The sequence below is a fragment of the Aptenodytes forsteri genome, unplaced genomic scaffold (assembly GCF_000699145.1).
Source record: "Aptenodytes forsteri isolate BGI_AS27 unplaced genomic scaffold, ASM69914v1 Scaffold375, whole genome shotgun sequence".
NCBI classification, from domain to species: domain Eukaryota; kingdom Metazoa; phylum Chordata; class Aves; order Sphenisciformes; family Spheniscidae; genus Aptenodytes; species Aptenodytes forsteri.
In genome coordinates, this window is record NW_008795869.1 from 398,560 (window position 1) to 419,163 (window position 20,604).

Sequence of the window (20,604 nt, forward strand, 5' to 3'; positions counted from 1 at the left end):
GTGGCCGCGCCTGCCGGCGGGGCGTTTGGCGGCTTGGCTGCCGTCCGTTAACGGGGAGAAATAAAACGTCTTATTTTTTTTCTCCCCCTTTCTCATTGTCCCGTAGAAAAAGTGTTCGCCAGCCTCCCGCAGGTTGAACGAGGCGTTTCCAAAATTATCGGAGGTGATCCTAAGGGCAACAATTTTCTTTATACCAATGGAAAATGTGTCGTCATCAGAAACATTGATGTAATGTATCCTAATTTATTTTGTTTCGTAGTATAGAGCTTTCGCTAAGTTTCATTTTGTTTCTCAGCCCCTCTCCTTTAATAGCCTGTGCTTCATTCACACTTAGTAATTTCAATTGAGGTCACAGATCTGTGATCAGCAGCAAGGGAATAAGCAGGGTGCATGACTCAGGCATAAAACCATGGGCAGCGACTGTAAAAACCTGTAGAAAATCTCAGTAAAATGTGCAGTTCTCTACCTCTCTTTGGATAGGATGTATGGACGAGAGACTGGTATATTCTGGTTGGCCCTGTTTATCTTCTTAAGTATCACTATTATGAAGTTGAGTGTTGTGTTTGCCTAATAAATGAACTCTTCCCTATTTGCTGTATTGGGCCTCTAGCTTGTAAGAGAAGCATGCAAATACTTGCAAACACCTATCTTTCAATGCATTAGTCCGTAGTTTCTTCCCCCCCGCTCCAGGAATCAAAACAGTTGTCAGTTGCTTGACTCTGTGGCAAGCTGTCTGCATGTTGAGTTCTCAGCCCTGGTCACAGGGAACTCTTCCCATCGATTAAATATTAGAATGCCCCAGTTAATGTTTTCAGTGGTGTGGAGGTTTGGGGTTTTTTTTTTTTCCTTCTCTGGTGGTAACTAGAGAAATGTTAAGTGAGTTATTTAAATTATTTCTTTTCAAAGATGGCATCCCTTTGAGAAGTATGGAGGAAGCATTGCATGTCTAGGCTATTGTCTTGCTACTGGTTTCAAAAAAATACTTTTCTTCAAAGTAAATGCTTGTTCTTTAGAAAATCAAATTCTCCCCTAGATTTCCTAGTGCAGATTTGGCCTGCAATGGGGAGGGCTGCAGGGGGGCAGGTCATACCTCTCTGGAATTTTTAGGTCTCCACAACAATGAATTTGTTTATGGCTGCTTCTGTAAATCACCTTTGTAAACTGAATTTTTATGAGCTGTTTTCCCGATTTAGCTCATCATCCCCACTATATTCAGACATTTCTTCATTGTCATGCCATAATATACAAAAGCTACTAATAACTTAATTCTTTGCAAATTTCTTGTTTGATATCAGTTTAAATTCATCCACTTAAAAACAAAAATGAGCTTGCACTCTGGTTTCAGTGTCTCAGTATAATGTTGTTGTAATAGTGTTTCACTCTTCTTGGTACCAAGAAAAGTTCAATTTTCTGAAACCAGAAGCCCCAATTAAACGCTGTAATGGCACACAGTGTGATGAGAGAAGAGAGAAAAGCCACTCTGCTTATGTTACAGTTTTTGCCAAAGTTACGGATTGTGACCTCCTCCCTTGCACTGTCATTAGTGCTCATCTGACCCTATTTTGGGGTTAAATTGGAAGAAAACAATTTGCTTTTATCTTCCTGAGTCGAGTCACTGAAGATTTGCCCAGTGCAAATGTTAGTCCCAGCATGAGCTGGAACATAGAGCACATGGCAAGGTCTGAGTACAGGCGAGGTGGGATTGTGGGAATTCAAATTTAGACTGTTAAAACTCTCAAGGGAAGTTGAGAATGGAAGTCAGAAATCCTTCAGTTTTATGGTGTAATTCATGCTGATATGCAAACTTAACTAACTGGCAAGGAGAGTCTGCTACTGTTAATAATTGACAGGTGATGCTCTGCAGACAACTACAGAATGTATTGTAGCAGTGACACAAAAACCAACCAAAGCCTGTGCTGTGGCTTTTGTGTTGGAGAACGTTGCCGTTTGTTCCTAACCCGACGTGGAAGTGTGTCCACTTTTAGTTGAGAGCTATGCCTTCTCTGAAAAATATGGAAGCCTGTATAATAGTTTGCAATAACCAAATGACATACTAGGAGGTCTGTGTGTAATCCCTCCATGAACAGTTCTCTAATGGGATGGTTGTACTCTAAAAAAAACAGGTCATCAAAATGCAGTGATCACCTTTCTCTTAAGTCTGAAGCTATCTAGTATTAGCTAATCAGTGGTGGCGAATATTGTGTTCAGGGTTGATGCTTGCTCTTTGAGCATGAGCTAGAGACTTACTTCAATGAGGAAAAAGTCCTGGAAAAGCACCGAGAGTCAGAAGGACTAGTGATATTTGTAAGGTTTCATGCCTCATTAATATTTTATCGTCTTCATGGGTCTAAACCTACTTTGAAGCTTGGAACTTCAACTGCTCACTTTCATATGTGGCTCTGGTTTCAGTGTTCGAAATAAGCCACATAAGCTCACCCTTCTTGTTGAATCTAGTATTAGGTACTGTGTTTGTCCCAGCTAACAATATAATCTTATCCTAAATTAGAAGTGGGGTTTTTTTTTTTGTTTTTGATATAAAAGACATACAAGTTAAAAAACTGACTTTACAAACAGAAATAATGTTATCAAATAAACAGCATTTAAATTGGCAGCTCTAACTTATTACCTGGTTTCCTGATTCTGTTTATTATATCTTAAATTTGGGAGTCTATCTTTCGTTTAACCCCTTAAGTCAGTCTGTTAAGTCCAGTCTCTCATCATCTTAGCTTCCTGGACTCTTGGAGATTTTTGCTGTAATGGCATACATTAGTAGCTGCTGTTTTACTAATGAAGTGTGGGGGTTTTTGAGCTCCCTGAACTAACGGTGCTTGCTGTAAATGCAGATGATTGTGACTTAAGTAGGGCTATGATGCACTCAAGCAGTGTACAAAAGCAGGAATGAAAAAGAGCTGCTTCTTGCCTGAATAAGCTGTATTCTGTCTCCTGAGATGTAACAGTACTGCAACAGCAAGAACTCTTTCAAGAGGGAGGCTGTCTGCTTTCTAACACAGAGCAGGTGTTTTAGTTTTTCCTGATTGGATGGCTGGGTCATACCATTACATCAGGTGGTTTTCTGGTTTGGTTGAATAAATCTGTATTAATTACAGCAGTTAAAATGGACTTTTGTTTTGACCATATGAGTCAAGTTTCTGGAACTGGAAGATACCTGTTAACTGGTAGAAAAATTTTTTGAAGGAATAGTGTATTACTGTTGTAACATATATGCACTATATTTGGAAGATGTGCAGAATGGCTTTTTTTATACAGTTAATTTGAGAGCAGATTTTGCCTTGATGTCATCTTTTTTTGATTTGTGTGGCACCTCTGTAGTGTGACACTACTGGTCTGCTGAGACACTGAGTCAGTTTTATTGTCCAACCTGAAGCATCTGAAAACATGTTTAAGACTGAAGAGATAAATTTGTAATGGAGTGGCAGTGAATTTCTTTCAGAATTCCAGTACAACTCTTGATACTAGAGAAAGTGTCTTTTCCCGTGCTAGTCTACTAGCTTTTTAACCAGATTGCAACCGGCAAGAAAGATCAAGCCTTCCACACCTCATTGGTTACTGAGTGATCTTGAGTACATGGTGATGATTAACAGACATGCAATATGGTTAACAGTATGCTTAACTTTCATACTCGACTACAGTAGAACTTTCGGATACGTGTGTTGCAAAGCAGAGCTCATGTTTAGTATTCTACTTGGGTAACTGCCTTACCTGGGTCAGCCCCATAAAACGAAAGTCCAGTGCTTGGCCTATTATTTTGGAGAATGTTTTTCTAGCTTTCAGCAGGTATTGGAGAGGAAAGGGTCACAGAAGTTCTGGCTGTTTCCTCCTTTCAAAGAGGAAATACTTTGTGTCAATTGTTAGAAATTAGTGTGTTGTTTTAGTAGTACTGGACAGCAGTGTTCTGCAATGTGTACTGCACTTCTCAGTTTTAGACAATAGCTCAATTTAAGCTGGAAGGAAGGGTGTGTGAGGAGAAATTCTGAATTTTATCTTTCAATGTCTGATTTTACTCCTTTGAAAACCAGGAAATACAACTTAGTAACTTTTTTTCCTTTAAACTAGAATCCTGCAATTGCTGACATCTACACTGAGCATGCCCATCAGGTTGTAGTTGCCAAGTATGCTCCCAGTGGATTCTACATAGCATCTGGAGGTAAAGTATCAGTGCACATGCTGCATGAGATATGTGGATAGAGCTGTTAAAGTGCTTGACGCAAAAGTTACTGGCAAAACAGAGTAGTAACGCTTCACATTTATGTACAGAATATACATAGTCAATGTGACATGCTTCAGTGGAATTATGTACACATGCCTGAGGGAGGAACGATTTCTGTAGTTGTTCCTCTAACCTCTTTCTAAAGCAGTGAGTTTAGTGACATGCTTTGTCTTTTTAAAATTTATTATTTAAATCAAAACCGGAAAATGAACTTTAAATACTAAATGTGAAGTGTTAAAAAGAAACCTTAGTGTAATGAATGACTTGTGTATGTGCAGCAGAATGAAAAGTTATTTCTGAAATACAGGACTATTGTTTCTGTTTGTTAATAAACTTTCATACTTTGGGGCAGGGCAGGGATTCTAGAAGAGTGTATACTCCTTTCTTTTCTCTCCCCTCTTCTTCCTGACTGAACTTGGCAAGACTTGGCATGATTTTTCTTACCTTTGTAACCTGAACTAAAAAAGCTTTCTTTGGTAAGTTAGCAGGGAAAAAGACTGATTCTCAGTTTCTGTGTAATGTATGTGAATCAATAGTCAGAATGGGTAACATGAATTTCTACAGCATTAATTTCCTGGATTGTTAGCGGAAATGGCTACAGTTTTTGATGACTTACAAAGAACTAAACAAACCCTTTTTAATAGAAGCTTGCTTCAAATAATTGATCTTTTTTCAGGACGACTGGTATACGGTTGAAGAATATTGATAAATACAATACTATAACTTCCACTTCTTAAAAATAATTGCGGTTAATCTATGGAATTTTTTTTAAATTTGCTTGCCATTGTCAATTAGAAATGCTTCAGAAGCAAGTAATGTGCCCAAATACAGAAGTACTTTCTAAGTAATATATCTGAAAATAAAACATTCTGAATATGAGCTCCTTAGAAAGGGAGTCCAGACTCATGCACAGGTCTTAGTAGAATGGGAATTTCTCTCTCAGCAATTTTAAGGGAACAATATTTTTTAAAATGTTCTTTCCTTGGCTTCCTGCATATCAGAAAGCTGTATTAGAACATGTATCGTTTGAGTACTGGAGAAGCTTTAAGAACACTGATAGCACAGTGGTGGTGTGTTGTGGTGGTGGTTTGTTTTTTTTTTTTTTGCTTCCCCCACCCCGTCTGAAAGGAACCAGAGCCAGGATTTTCTTGGCTCAGTCTTGTGTGTGGACCATATGTCAAATTGAATACCTTAAAATCCAGTTTGCATTCTTTATTCTACAGACTCGGTGCTCTAGGTTTGTGCTGTACTTAATCCTCAGAATAACCATTATTTTGTTCATGCAGGCTTGTAGATTTTCAGTCCTCCGTAAAAGAACAGTAATATATACATAGCCTGATCTGTGAAGTTTTACAAGAAGCTGCTTGATTCGGGGGGGGGGGGGGGGGGTTCTGGGGGGGGGGGGGGAGTATTCAGTTGACTCTTCTCAGAAGTTGTCTGTCATACCCAAGTAAATGAGTTTAAGCTGCAGTATTTCCCTTTAAAAAGTGTCTTCTGTATGTCATTTATAAATAGTTCTGTGATACTGCTGAGCATGGGGTCTGAAGATAGTATCAGAAACAGCTTAAACAGCCTAAGTATAATATGTAAGATTCATTTCTCTATCTATAGAGATATAGAAATTTGCATTAGCCATGCAACCTGCATTAATACTTCATGTACTTGATGAGACAGACCTTTGGCAATATGCTTTGTGGCTTTTATGATAATTTCTCTTACTGCAGTCATAACAGATGTAGTAATGGGAGATACCACAAAGTTAAAGCTATATGGGTCCTATCTATTAATTGTTTGTTCCATCTATTAGATTTTGAAGTCCACGTTAAAATTTTGCCTCAATAACAAATTCTCTATGTAAAATGGAGGATTCTGCATCTGTCTTTTTAGCAGAAGTGGAGAAGATGAGTCCATGATCAGGTCCCAAAGATACAGGGTTGCTGTATGTTTAAATTGAACTGTAAAGGTACACCAATAAGCGGTGAACAGAACTTTAAAACCTTCTGCTGAGGTGAAAGGTATTATTTTAGCATGTGGCTTATTCTGAAACAGTGGGTTTTATGAAGGATCCAATACACACAGAATTTGCTGTGTGGGTTTCATCAGAGATGTGTAAACCTGTCTGTGTATAGAACAATTCCTCTGGTTACAATGCTGCACCACAGTAATTGCTCTGAATAGAAGCAAGCTCTAGGGCTGTGTAATACTGAGAGGAAACAGTGACCAAGGAAGCTTTCATTATATTACATCTTAAACTGTTATGACCTGTGCTATGTCTGCTGCTTGTGACATTACCATTTTTGAATATTGTGTTGGATGCCTTTGTAGCAATCCATATAGTGCAGGTGTCCAAATGCAACATGTACATGCTTCTGTATAGAAAAAGTATGCCAATGAGTGTGAATGAATCAAGTTCTGTGGGCAGAAGTCTCTTTGTATGTTTATATATACCTGGTATTTGTAAGCAGAACAGGTTTGCTTTGAAGGTACAAAAAAGCTGAAGTATGAATTTTAGTGCATCAGCCACTGTCCACGAGATTGCTCTCTTACTGTAGACGTAGGGTGGCTTACTTCCCAATGAAGTGTGGGTAAGCTATCTTGTAGCTTCTGGGGAGGTGGGGCTGGTTTGGGGTTTTTTTTGTGTAACACGGGTACTTAACACATACCGGCTGATAACATTAGAGTTCCTGCCCTCTTACTGTTCAATTTTTTCACGTGTCTGTTTGCAAAAGTTGGCTCTGTGTGTTGTATTTATTGCTGCGTATCTTGAACCTTAATATCTGGTTAGAAACATAATTCAGTGAAACGGATGTAGTCTTCAGTGTTCCTAAATCAAGTGATTTATAGTAATTGTAATAGGGTAAGATAATAGGTCCCTAGCACAAATGTTCAGTGTAGCTGAAAATCTGTATCCTGGCAGATTGCTGAGTCATGTGACTGAGTCATGCTGGAACAACAATAGTTATATTCTATTTTATTATGGCAGATGTCTCTGGAAAGCTGAGAATCTGGGATACTACACAGAGGGAACACCTACTGAAGTATGAGTATCAGCCGTTTGCAGGAAAAATAAAGGACCTTGCGTGGACTGAAGACAGCAAGAGAATTGCTGTGGTTGGGGAAGGAAGGGAAAAGTGAGTAATTCTTTTGCTTGTGTGTGTGTGTCTATATATATATATATATATACACATACCTATACTGTAAAACTCTATTCTAACAAAGCAGGTTCTTTGCAGAAAGCTTTTTAATTTTTCAAGGAAAGAAAATCATGGCTTGTTCCCTGTTTCAAGGAAAAAATCATGGCTTGTTCCCTGTTTAGGCTTCAAGTTGTGTTGTTCTGCAGCAGAGTTCTTTATGCAGTATTTGACAGCTGTAAAACTACTTAGAAAATAGAGTTCTGTTAGAATTGCTCAGTTTAAAATTGTGTGGGTCTTGCTTGTTTTTTAGAGGTGGGTATTGCATTCAGTGATAGCTGTTCAGTATGACTTTTGGTGGATTTTTTTTTGTCTAATTCTGATAGAGTAGGAAGGGAGAACCACAAGACAATTCTTCTTCCTCTTCTTTCACCCTTCCCAAGTTGAGAGGCCGTGATTGAGTAAGAGAAAAAGAAAAAAGTGTACCTGAATTTTCTTCCTCAGCAACATGCCCATATTTTTAGGCCTTATTATGGTAATTAAAAGGAAATCACAACCAGTTGTCCTTGTCTGACTAAATGAGGTGCCCATTACCGTCAGGTTTGTCCTTTTCTTTAATGTTTAAAGACTGACAGATCTTTAAGGCAGAGTCCAGACCAGGTAGTCTTATGCCTAAAGGTCTGAAAAACATGGTGTGGTCGTGTTCCCTGACCCCCTGCACCATTTTTTTTAAATCACCATCATGTACTGTGTCCTGATATTTGAGAGAGATTCTTTGTCCTCAATCCCTTGTGCCTGGTTAGATAGTATGCAAATTTGCTCTCCTACTTCAAAAAGTCTGCCAGTTTCCTATTAGGTGGATGTACTTTCAACCTAGAACTTTGTTAAAGTGATTCTGTAGAACCCCTTTTTAATAGTGATACTCTGGCAGTTTAATGTCACTGTATTGATTATACTGAAATTTTTTTTAAGGTGATTTAAAGTAAGAACCGACAAAAATTCTGGTATGACTCTTCTTCCTTAACCTTTAAGTAATAATAGTTGTAAAAGTGATGGTACCCAATCTAGGCTAAATAATCAGATAAATTATCAGATATCATTGTTATCCTAGCTTTCTGCATTCTGTGTAGTGACTAGGCAGATGGATTAACTTACTGCTTGCTTTTATAAACTGACAGACTTACTGAAGAATATCTTTTGGATCTCTGAATTTTAGAAACTTTATACATAAAATTTGCTTGTCTGTCCCCTTCAGCAAATGTCTCTTGAAGATTAGATTCTCTCTTGAGCAAGATCTCAAATATCCTTCAGGGAACTATGATGCGCTTGTGTGAGATTAACGAGATGACCTAATTTCTTTTCTTTGAGTGCACTCAAATCTGCTGTTTGCAGATGCTCAAGGAGTTAATCTACATGTAACTTTTATGAATTGTAGTTATCGTGTGCTTTTCTAACTAGATTTGGAGCAGTGTTCCTGTGGGATAGTGGTTCTTCTGTTGGTGAGATTACCGGGCACAACAAAGTGATCAATAGCGTGGACATTAAACAAACAAGACCATATCGTCTGGCAACTGGCAGTGATGACAACTGTGCCGCTTTCTTTGAGGGACCGCCATTCAAGTTCAAGTTTACAATAAGCGTGAGTTTAAGTTTAGATGTGGCTCTATTAAACTGTGCAGCAAGCTGACTAAAAGCTTTCCAACAAGCTTGCAGTTCTTGTCACAACTAGCTGTTATAACAAAAGTTCTTAGCTCCCCCTTTTGAGGCTAGTTGATGTCAAGTGGCTTTCTTAAACCCATGTATGAATGTAACTGAAGGCTCGTCTCAGGCCAAGAAAACTGAAATAAATGATTGGTTAAGAAAATCTGAAGCACTTTTTCCAATTTTTTTTTTATGGCTCTCCATTCTCTTCCGTAACTTAAGAAGTAGGACATTTCATTGGCCCTATTGGTACTTTCTGAGCTCTGCTTCCCAGTCTGCTACGCAGACCTGCATAGAATTTCTTAATACTCTCCAGGGTGCTTGATTCAAGAAATGTGGTGGTGTGAATGGAATTTTCCAATCTGCTTAAGAGTGCTCAAATCTGAAATCCCAGGGCAGCTTAGAAAGGGTGAGTGTAGATGTTTGAAAATGTAACTGATTTATACAATGAGGAATGGGTATGTAACTTCTGTGGTCAGTTTTCTGTTTCTACATTCCTTTTCGCTTTTTTCTTACTCTACTAGTTAAAATCTCTTATGTAAATGAAACAAAGCCTGGAACTACCACATTTAAGACATTCATTGTTACTTGAGGCCAAAGAAAATAAAAAGCCAAAAGCTTCTGCAGCTGTTTCTGATGGCAGAAGACATGTCTCTTGCCTCAAAAAAAACTATTGCAGAGACACTGGATGTTATTGCAGTAGTAAATTCAAAATGTTTCGTTCTTATTTTATTTTTAAAAACACAGTAGTAGGCCTTTTACTTTCTTAAGTCTGTGCCTTGAGTAGTTTTCATACACTGACTTCAGTAAGGATTCCATTCTAGTTCTAGAAAAGGAATTGTTTTGAGCTCTGCAATCCAATGAAATGATGTAGTTGCCTAATATATTTCTGAACTTAAGTTGATACTTGCATTTTACTAAGCTGGTTCTTTTGGAACTCTGAAGTCTGAATTGCTTACCAGTGCTGCTTAGACTGGTATGTGATGCAGTCTTCCTTTTCAAGTGGTATTTGAGTTGATCTATGGGATTCTGGTTTTAGATTAGAGCTTGAGGTATCATCAGAAAAAAAAAGTAGGTTAGAACCTGCCTTTCATAATTCTAAAAATAGTCTCCCAAATCTCTTTGCATGGGAGCTTTGGCTTCATTGTGATGCTTCCCTATTTAACGCGTGTTTTCTAGTTAGCATGGTTTGAATAGTTAAAGTGGTATTTGAGTTGATCTATGGGATTCTGGTTTTAGATTAGAGCTTGAGGTATCATCAGAAAAAAAAAGTAGGTTAGAACCTGCCTTTCATAATTCTAAAAATAGTCTCCCAAATCTCTTTGCATGGGAGCTTTGGCTTCATTGTGATGCTTCCCTATTTAACGCGTGTTTTCTAGTTAGCATGGTTTGAATAGTCTCCTATTTGTAAATAGTCTATTTGGGGAGCATACATCAGTCTTGCCTGGTTACTTTACAGAGCTACCACTAATGCAATCTCCCAGAAATGGAATTCCAGTAAAATAATAATTTCTTCTTCATGCCTGTGTGTTTTACAATAAGAAGGATAAAGTACCCTTCTGTGTATAAAACTTAATTATACAATGAAGCAAGAGTCAAAATCTGGAGAATGTTGCAGAAGAATTCAGTGACCAGAAGGGAAGAATCCCATGTTTGCATCTAGGCTGCAGCTGAGAGGTTTTTTCCTACCTATGCCTGAAACTGAGTACTCATTCACCTGGTGGTGTGCTAAGCTGTTTGAACTACATCAGTATTGATGTCACAGTTTCTTCCCTGGACTATTCTTGGTCCCTATGATCCTCTTTAGATAGAGTCTAGGCTTGTTCCATAGCAATTCTCTACAACAGACTTGTCCTACACAGCTAACTTATGGCTTGCATGTAAGAGAACTTCATTGTTACTGGATTATCTTCTATGTAAAAAGCTCTGTTCTTATTTTGTGTGCTGATTCGTACTTTTTTTCCTACAGGACCATACACGGTTTGTGAACTGTGTGAGGTTTTCTCCTGATGGGAACAGATTTGCTACAGCTAGTGCAGATGGCCAGGTAAAAAACAAGGAACTCTCTTTGTAGTGATTTTTAGCATGAGAAGATTTTCTTGTGCATTTTGGGAGTAGATTAGTATTGTAAAATCTATGTTGCTGCTTTTTTCATGCCAAGAAATGACTGGCTTAAACTTTTAAGTATCCTCCTATAAAGCTGTAACAACTGATGTCAAACAGACTATTCTCACTCAGTTTTTTTCCCCCTTCCATCTCCCTAGCGTATTACTTCTCTTACAGGTTATTTTGGCAGGAACATACTAGACTTTTGGAATGTGTATGTCCTTGTTATGATCCTGAGAAGTCTGGCTGAAATGCTAACTCATAGATAGCAACCCAGCTCCATGTGGACTCCCTACTGATGAGGGCAGGTTTGACAATGACACTGTTACCATAGGTAGCTCCTCCTTCTAAGAAGACAGATTCCCATGACTGCAGTGCTAAGCAGCTGCCATCGCAGCAGGAGTCAAAAATGTAACATCTTCCAGAATTTCAAATGTCAGGATCCAATGTACAGAGTGGCTTACTGTGATTATTTGCAATTGTCATCTCATTTGTTTAGTCTTAAATATTAAATGCAGGAATACTTGTGCCTCTTCTTCAAAAATCTGGTGTTTGCTAAACCTGCAAGCATGCCATGTAACAAAAGAATGATCTGTGCAGTGCAAGTAACGGTGTTTCAGTTCTTGGGGTTTTTTTCTGTTACTGCTTTTCTCTTTAAGTTATATGTCTGTGTGCTCTCTTAAGATTTTTGTCTATGATGGGAAGACTGGAGAGAAAGTGTGTGTTCTTGGTGGAGGCAAAGCACATGATGGAGGTATTTATGCTGTAAGTATCACTTCATTTGTACAAATGGTCTGTAGTATTTCATTACGAAGTTCATGGACTGAAGTCTTGCAATAATAAATGCATTTACTATCTTGTGGTGACATTTGTTTTTACAGATTAGTTGGAGCCCTGACAGTAGTCAGTTGCTTTCTGCTTCTGGAGATAAAACTGCTAAAATCTGGGATGTTGGTGCTAATTCTATTGTCAGTACTTTTAACATGGGATCAAACGTGTTGGATCAGCAGTTGGGTTGTTTGTGGCAGAAAGACCACTTACTGACTATCTCCCTGTCTGGCTATATCAATTATTTGGACAAGAACAATCCAAATAAGCCTTTACGTGTTATAAAGGTAGGTTAAACTTCTGTTGTTGCACCGGTTTCTGCAATAAATGACTCAGTGGTTGAAGTTGTCTAGATGGAATAATAACTTGAAAAATGGTTTTATTAAATTAGCACTGCCAGACAAGCTATGTGCGACTGACTCTTGCAAGTTACATGAATCAAGAAGTTAAAACGTTATGCGTTAAAATGTTACATGCGCTTTGTGCAAATATACAGACTGATTTTGGTTTCAATTAAGGTTATCAATTTATCTCTCATAGCAGCTTTTAAGCATTCTTGAGATAAGAAAAGAAATACAGCATAGATAGAAAACTACTAGTGATGTCTCATTCTACCAGAGCTAGTGTATTGTGAACAAGGTGACTAGGGTTACTGTGCAATCGAGCTTTAATTTTAGGAATTAAAGAGTTCGCTGACACAGCACTCTCATGGGAACTTACATTTTTACATGAACTAGAAACAAATGTCCCAGATTCTTGCTATTGCTGCTATAATTCTGGCAGTTGGTGTGGGTACATGGCCTTATTTAGTTCTCTTCCCTGAATCATGAAGTGCCTGAAAAGCAAACTTTGTTGATGAAAAGGCCACGAAAGTATTTTGGCCCAGCAGGCTAATAAAGATATTCACAGTGCCTATTCCTTCTCTTCAAGGAGTAGTACGTGGAAATAGCAGTGCTGCAACAGTTAAATGACTGCACCATTAACTAGTGATTTGTATTCTGGGTGACAATGCTTGTGAATAAAATGATATGTTATTTTCTGAATAACCTGTAATTCTTCTCAAATAGGTTTGATTTATGTATGTGTTAAGATGAAAAATTGCCCATCAATAATTATTTGTGTCCCATTCACAGGGTCATAGTAAATCAATTCAGTGTCTTACAGTGCATAAAAACGGTGGAAAGTCCTATATTTACTCTGGAAGTAATGATGGTCATATTAATATCCTTTGAATGATTGTGATATTTGTTCTAGTCTTACAGTCTGAGAGAGCTCATTAGGACAAAAAAAAGCTTTGCCAATGACAAAAACTTACGTTTATTGGACACAGTGAATATTTTATGTCTGAAGAATTTTGTTTTGCTTTCCCCTAACTTGCCTATTTTACTGGTTGCCTTTAAATTTGCCTGCTAAATATAAGCTAGTTCTTAATTTCCAGTTGTTACTTCTTTGTGGTAGATAGCTTGTTAGTATGGAGGAGCAAATAAATATATAAATTAGCCTCTTGTAACTTTCCACGTATTCTGTCATACAGGCAAAATATGTATTGCTGTCTGTTACATGTGATAGGTAGAGCTTAGCATGTGCTGAAAGTCATGTGTCTTGGTTTTTAGATGTTCAGGACAAGAAAGATAAATTCTTGTTGATCTAGCTCTGACCCATTAACATGCGTTTCTCTTTACAGTTGTGTTTTTCCCACTTGTATTAAGGTGTGCGTTTTTTGTAGTTCTGTGACACATTGATTGTGTTCTTTATTTGGTATCCCAAATGTCATCAGGCTTTCTCACTACTGAAGAGAACTTGTACTTCTTTTGAGACTCTATTTCAGTCCTATTGGTTTCTGGAGCAAAACACTGGGAATGCAGTCTCATTCCCAAAGGGCATGTTAAAAGGTGAGGTTGGGATGTGTTCAGCTAGAAGACTGTTGGCTTTTCTTCTATGTTCTGAAGCTTATAAATAAAACTGCAGTCCTTCATCCTGCTTGCTGTGATGCATTAAAATGGTGTCACAGTGGTATAAACCGTTATAAATATAGGACTTGTTTTTTTACAAACCTACAGTATAGTGTTAATAGTTCAAACTGATGTTAACATACAACATTAGGGAAAGCCAATGTTGCAGGACTTCTAACTATAATTCTTTAAAAAGTATTTCCTATTCTCAGACCTAATGCTAATTGTTCCAGTATTTGCTACTATTTGTGGTATGTCATTTAGCTCATTACAGAACTTCAGAGGTTCATTTAATAAGTATTTTGAGGGTGTGAGGTTGGTTGAACCCTGGTACAGGTTGCCCCGGGAGCTTGTAGAGTCTCCATCCCTAGAGATACTCAAAACCCAACGGAATGGGCAGCCTGTTGTAGCTGATACTGAGCAGCAGGTTGGACTAAACAATCTCAAGAGGTCCCTTCTAACCTTAGCTATTCTGTCAATTATTTAACTTTTTGTGATGCTGTACCTGACTACACCAGTATCTTCAAATGTTCCTTAATTCTATTATGCACATTATTGGGATTCTGAAACTGGAGAGAATGATGGCTTTTCTGGGAAAGGCCATACAAACCAGGTTTCTAGAATGGCAGTGGATGAAATGGATCAGCTGGTCACCTGCAGTATGGATGACACTGTGCGCTATACCAACCTTAGCAAGAGGGACTACAGGTTAGTTAAAATGTTGCCTTTTATTGTAGTATTGCAGCCCTAATTATTTTACAGCAAGAGTTTTGTTGATTTATATAGTAAAGAATTTTATGCTGCAGTTTATTCAGGTTTTAAGTTACCATGGAAACTGTAGAAATGATTGCTGTACCAACCTTGCTTTTTTTCTGTGACAACAAGAAATGCATCCCAGGCTTTTCAGTTTCTCATCCCTTCCACAGGTTAGGTAGAGATCTGCCTTGTATCGGGTGGCTTAGTTAGGGGACTGTGGGAAGAGTGTCTGTTTTATGATTCATAAATACCCAGGAATATTAGTAATAAATGTGGTTAGGAGGGGTGGGACACAGCTGTTTCTTCATGGAAACCACAATTGAAGCAAAAAACTTTCAGGAATCCTATTAAGATCACCTAGTTACCCTAAAAAAAAAAATTAGATTCTAGTGTAGTAACATTGACTTTCACTTTGTGTACTACCTGATCAAGATACTAATGCTTTAAATAGTAAACAGAAGGAAAGTTTGCAGATTATTTTAAAAATAAATAAATAATGCATGTTCTTGATCATTAGTGGGTGATTATTTGAATAGGCAATTTTAAATAATGGTAGGCATGGAATAATTTTTTTCTGTTTTGTCCTTCCCGCTTCTCCACCTTGGCACTCCTTCCTCCAGTGGCCAGGATGCTGTGAAAATGGATGTTCAACCAAAATGTTTAGCTGTGGGTCCTGGTGGTTATACTGTAGTTCTATGCATTGGACAAGTAAGTATTAACTTGTGGATTATCAACACAATTGCTCTGTTAATAATGCCGTGTATGGTAACATGATTGTTTCTGACAAACCTATTTAGTGTGGGATCACCTTGCACATCTGCAGAATTTCCTAATAAGAGCTATGGGGAACATAATTAAGCAGGATACTTGATAAGCTTGTCTTTTTGCATCTTGTACCAATTTGACAGTCTTATATATAGATTTAAATTTCACACAGTCCCTTGTGTGGATGCATCTGAATGTTATCAATACAGCTTTGTTCTGGAAGGCTACACCAGACTAAATCATGCTCTTGCCTGATCTGTTCAGTGACGTGATTTTGGGGAAAGGATGTCTTGCTCCTGCATTGGTGGTTTGTTTGTTTTTTTTTTAACTAATCCAACTAACCAACTAACTAATGCTGTTGTCCAGTATAGGTAGCTCTAGCTTGCTTGCTGGTAGTATTCAGATCACGCAAAACCAGAGAGATTGCACTAGGGCTATCTTTTATCAAAGCATGCTTAACTTATAATGATTTATGCCTTCTGTATGGATGGTGGTTTTATGCTTTTAGTAGTGTTGTCCAAACCTGTTTTCCATGTGAATTATAATTCCAGTTGTCCATAGTATAGAACTGGATAGGAAATAGCCCTTAAATTTTAACATTGCAGTATTAACTTGCTACTAATTTGGCCCTGCCTCCCTTCCTTTAACAGTGAACCAGGAAGGGAGTAAGCATTGCTAAAACTACTGTTTTGTCCATGTTTCTTTCATGTTCAAACCAAATGAGGTGAAGCTGAAGGCAGTAGAGCATGCACTGCACTACCTAATTTAGAGCACATAAGTACTCCAGTACAGCAGATTAGTTAGTCACCACGCATAGGCATTTCTTTTCTTTTTTTTTTTTAAAAAAAAAAAAGGAACTGTTCCCTTAAGATCAGAATACAGTAAACTTCTGAGCAATCAGAGTGGATTTGTATTTATGGCTAAGCAATGTGGCTTAGTCATAGTTTTGTATTAGGCACTTTGAAGAAGGGTCTTAGTTTCTGGTTTTCTATTTACAGATTGTCTTGATGAAAGATAAGAAAAAATGTTTTGCAATTGATGACCTTGGCTATGAGCCAGAAGCTGTAGCCATTCACCCTGGAGGAGGTACAGCAGCAGTGGGAGGAGCGGTAAGGTTGCACTTCCTAAAAATGTACTACTTTGAACACTGGAACTAGTAACAGAAGCATTTAATAGTAGTAGGTGTGTTGTGTTAAGAAGTAGTAGGTGGCAGTTTGTAACAGCAGCAGTATTGTAACAAGTAAACTGTGTGTAACGGGTATTCCTCGGCTTTCATTCCCCAGGTTCTCCCACCATTGTGACCTAATGTCTGTTTCATTTTTTTTATCTTGTATTTGCTGTTTTTAAATTGTCAAATTGTTTTTACTCAGTGTATGCTTAAAGTAGGCAATTTCTAGAAATCAGGTCTATATTCTAGACTTGGTGGATTGTAGTCAGCATAAATGGCAGGTTCTTTAAATTATTTCTTAATATAAGCACTACCAGATAGAATTGATGCAAAAAGTTCCAGAAACTCAGTAACCCTTCCTCTTCCTATTGTAAAGTGATTTTTATACCTTCCCCCTCCCTTCTTCACTATTAACTTGCAGGATGGGAATGTCCGTTTGTATTCAATCCAAGGAACCTCTTTGAAAAATGATGATAAGTCTTTGGAAGCTAAAGGTCCTGTTACTGACCTGGCATATTCTCACGATGGTGCCTTTCTTGCAGTCTGTGATGCAAACAAAGTTGTCACTGTCTTCAGTGTCACTGATGGCTATGCGGTAAGAAATGTTGTATCAGGAGTTTTGTTTGTTTAAAAACATTGACTGGCATCTAATGTCTAAATCTGTTGTGGTGAAATATAGTGTAGCTGGTGAGACTTAATTGTTAAATCATTGATGTATATTTGGTGTTTCTGTGACTGTCTGTTTACCTGCTATTTTGAGTTAGTGTTGCTTTTTCACAGCAACCTACCTGAAGCCTCCAGATCATAAGAATAGGTGAGGAAATGTACAGCATAGGTTGGCTACTGGGAAAACGCTCAAACCCATCTAATAACAAACACATAGTTAAATGGGAGAGGGGTTGGATTTCCACAGGCTAGCAGTAGTTAAATACAAAAGATTATGAAGTATGCAGGGTCCTTATCCGGGTCAGCTGAATCACTAGTGTGGTTTTTTTAAAGGAAGAAAAGTCAATGAAACACACGCATGCCTGTTAGAGAATTTCTATGCATTTTTGCAAAACGGACAAGAATGCAGGCTCAATTTGTTAAGAATCGTGCAGTACAATAAAACTTAATGAAGTAAATTAAGCAGACTTAGCAATAAAATTCTGCTGGCTGTGGCACACAGTTCCATGGTAAGAACTAAGCAATGAAAGGGATACATTAGGGCAGGGAATCTTACTTTATCCTTCAATGTAGTGTCTTTTAACCAAGAACCAAAAATGGGCAACTTCCACCTTTCAGCTGAGCAGTCAATATGTGTATCAGCCTGTAAAGTCATTAAGCTTTGACCGAAACCACACTGAAGTAAAAAATGCAGGATGGCATTCCACAAAAACGTTTCATTTTCTAAGTAAAAATTGAAAGAATTTTTTGCTTTTAGAAAAAGCCTCTAAGCAAGAAGTGACGTGTTGCATATGCACTTTACAGATCCAGCATGAAAGCTTTTTCATAGAAAAAGTCTTGGCGTTTTTTACAAAAGATTTGGATATTATTGGCCTGATAAGTGTTTAAATAAATAGCATAAAATGAAGCCACCACTTGGTTTAGGGCATCCATCTGCACCTGAGATGTACCTTGTCTGGAGTCTTGCAGTAGCCTATTGTGATGCTACACATTAAAAGCCAGTGATTTCCTGAAGTAACTTAAACTAATGAAATAACACTATCTCTAATTTTCAAATAGGAACATAACGTCTTTTATGGACACCATGCAAAAATTGTTTGTATTGCCTGGTCACCAGACAATGAACACTTTGCTTCTGGAGGCATGGACATGATGGTATATGTTTGGACTGTAAGTGATCCAGAGACCAGAGTCAAGATACCAGGTATGTTTCCTTCAAAAACTTACTTTTAAAAGTTGCTAGTAGCTCTTGAAATTCAACACAGTACCTGTTTTCTAGAACTAATGGTAAGCAGGCTTTGTTCCCAAACTAATTTAGCCTTTATGTTAATCTCTCTCTAGCTACAATAGCCAAAACTTTCCTGTTATGTTATTTGTAGTCACTTTTAAAATACACTGCTAGTATTTAATGCAGCTGAAAATCACATTTGGAATATGTGCTAAAGTTGTTTTGTCAGCCTAGCCTTCCTAATTCTTTTCTGTTATTTTGCACTGCCATACAGATGCTCACAGACTACATCATGTAAGCGGCTTGGCGTGGTTGGATGAACATACTCTGGTAACAACATCCCATGATGCTTCTGTCAAAGAGTGGTCTATCTCTTACAATTGAAATAAGCCCTCTCTTTGGAAGGACCTAATCAGGGACTAGAACTACTGCAGTTGGAACATAGCATTTCTCTTAAAGAATCTGTATTGGCCTCTGGGTCTGCTATCATATCCTCATATCTTTACAGGGTGTTCATATCTGTAATTAAATGTACTTTGAAAGCTTTAGCCAGTAACAGTTTGCACATGAAAAGCACTTAAATTATGTCTGGAGCTTAACCTTTGTGCTGAACATTCCAGAGGCAACAGCCGAGCAAGTTGGTGTGAAAGATTCAGGCGTGAAAGATTCAAACTCAATCAGTTGTTCTTTTCTAACCAAGAAACATGAGACTGTACAGCATGAGAGTAATACTTCTCATTTTTTCTAATTACAGAACATTTCTGTACTAACGGTCATAGTAAGAGTATTTAGTTGTGATCTGAAACCAATCAAGCTGTGTGCAGCTACTGTATATTGCTTTGCTTCTCTGTACTGCACCAAACTGTTGCCTCAGATTTTCTCCTCCAGATAACAAAATGGGGTACATACATAATAAACTTTTTACGTATTTCATGTCAAAGCTTTGTGGTTTATTTTAAGGTGCAAGTGTGGGGTTTTGATGTACTTACTGTTGTGGGTATAATGTTTACAAATAATCGTTGTGGCAACTTCTTGCTTCAGAAACACATTTGTTACTTTCATGAATTAAGAATGTCTGGTCATTTCAATGTCAGCTAAAAAAATCATTCTGTTTCAAAGATTAAAGATATTTTCTGTTTGAAGGAGGAGAAGCATGTTATTGTTTAAAAAAAAATGCAGTACTTCTACCACCTTTTTGAAAATACAGGAATTAAACAAAGTGAAGCATTGTTATGACTTGAAGTGATTTTTGAGAAGACTGTTTGAGTAAGTTTTATGCATTTGCATGTGCAGAACAGTTGCATGGAAGCTGTTACCTAATGCAAACAGATCATGGTCTTGCGTTTAGTTCCCTTCTCACACTCCACAGCACATCTAAGTCATTTGAAGCTAGCAGTCCAGCAAGGGTGGAGGAGGGCACTCTGATGCAAAGTAGTAGGAAGATTTCTTACCATCTCTAGTGGCCAAAAGAAGTTGTTGCTGTCCAGAACTTTGGAAGACTTTTTAAAAAAACCTTCTCTCTGCTAAGTCTTCACCACCATCCCTCCAGTGCTCTTCGGTTTTTATTAAGCGTTCCTTTCTGTGTGGACTTGTGTGTTGTTTTTTTATCAATCATATTTCTAATGACACTAATTATACAGCAAATAAAACGCTTTTGCTGCTTCTCATACTGTGGACCATTGCTCAATTGCTGAAAAAAATTGCCTGTCACAATGACTTGGTGAAACATCTTTTTAAAAGGAAAAATGTTGATTTCTTTTTAAGGAGTGGTGATCAGATGTCCTCTGGCACATAAACCAATGTATACATTAGAACAGTTGACAGGTTTTATCTAAGAAGCAGAATATTTTGCTTCGTGGTTTCTTTGTGCTTACTGCATCTCTCCATTAACAATTTGGCATGTCTGTTTATTAACAATGCAAGGATAAGAGAAGTTTTGGAAAAGGGCATGTTTGAAATTAGGCATAAGATCCAAATGAACAAGATTTCTCAGTGTCTAGCCCCTAAAACTTGTTCTGCTATTGTTATGCCAATCCCTGTGCAATTCATCCATTGTTCCCCAGGTCTGATCCGGA

At 37.8% G+C, this 20,604-nt stretch overlaps 1 protein-coding gene across 1 annotated transcript in view; it reads left to right on the forward strand.

Moving 5' to 3' along the window:
* The window catches only part of WDR1 (WD repeat domain 1), a 26,418-nt gene extending 6,222 nt beyond the window's left edge, over positions 1-20,196 (forward strand). Inside the window, exons 2-15 of the mRNA XM_009284153.1 lie at positions 107-228; positions 4,075-4,165; positions 7,212-7,359; positions 8,818-8,998; positions 11,030-11,107; positions 11,851-11,931; positions 12,048-12,281; positions 13,128-13,215; positions 14,498-14,654; positions 15,323-15,410; positions 16,466-16,576; positions 17,057-17,230; positions 18,361-18,505; positions 18,804-20,196. Of these exons, the coding sequence (XP_009282428.1) occupies positions 107-228; positions 4,075-4,165; positions 7,212-7,359; positions 8,818-8,998; positions 11,030-11,107; positions 11,851-11,931; positions 12,048-12,281; positions 13,128-13,215; positions 14,498-14,654; positions 15,323-15,410; positions 16,466-16,576; positions 17,057-17,230; positions 18,361-18,505; positions 18,804-18,913 (1,808 nt within the window). The 3' untranslated portion in view covers positions 18,914-20,196. The remainder of the gene's footprint in view (positions 1-106; positions 229-4,074; positions 4,166-7,211; positions 7,360-8,817; positions 8,999-11,029; positions 11,108-11,850; positions 11,932-12,047; positions 12,282-13,127; positions 13,216-14,497; positions 14,655-15,322; positions 15,411-16,465; positions 16,577-17,056; positions 17,231-18,360; positions 18,506-18,803) is intronic.
* Positions 20,197-20,604: the final 408 nt, after the last annotated feature.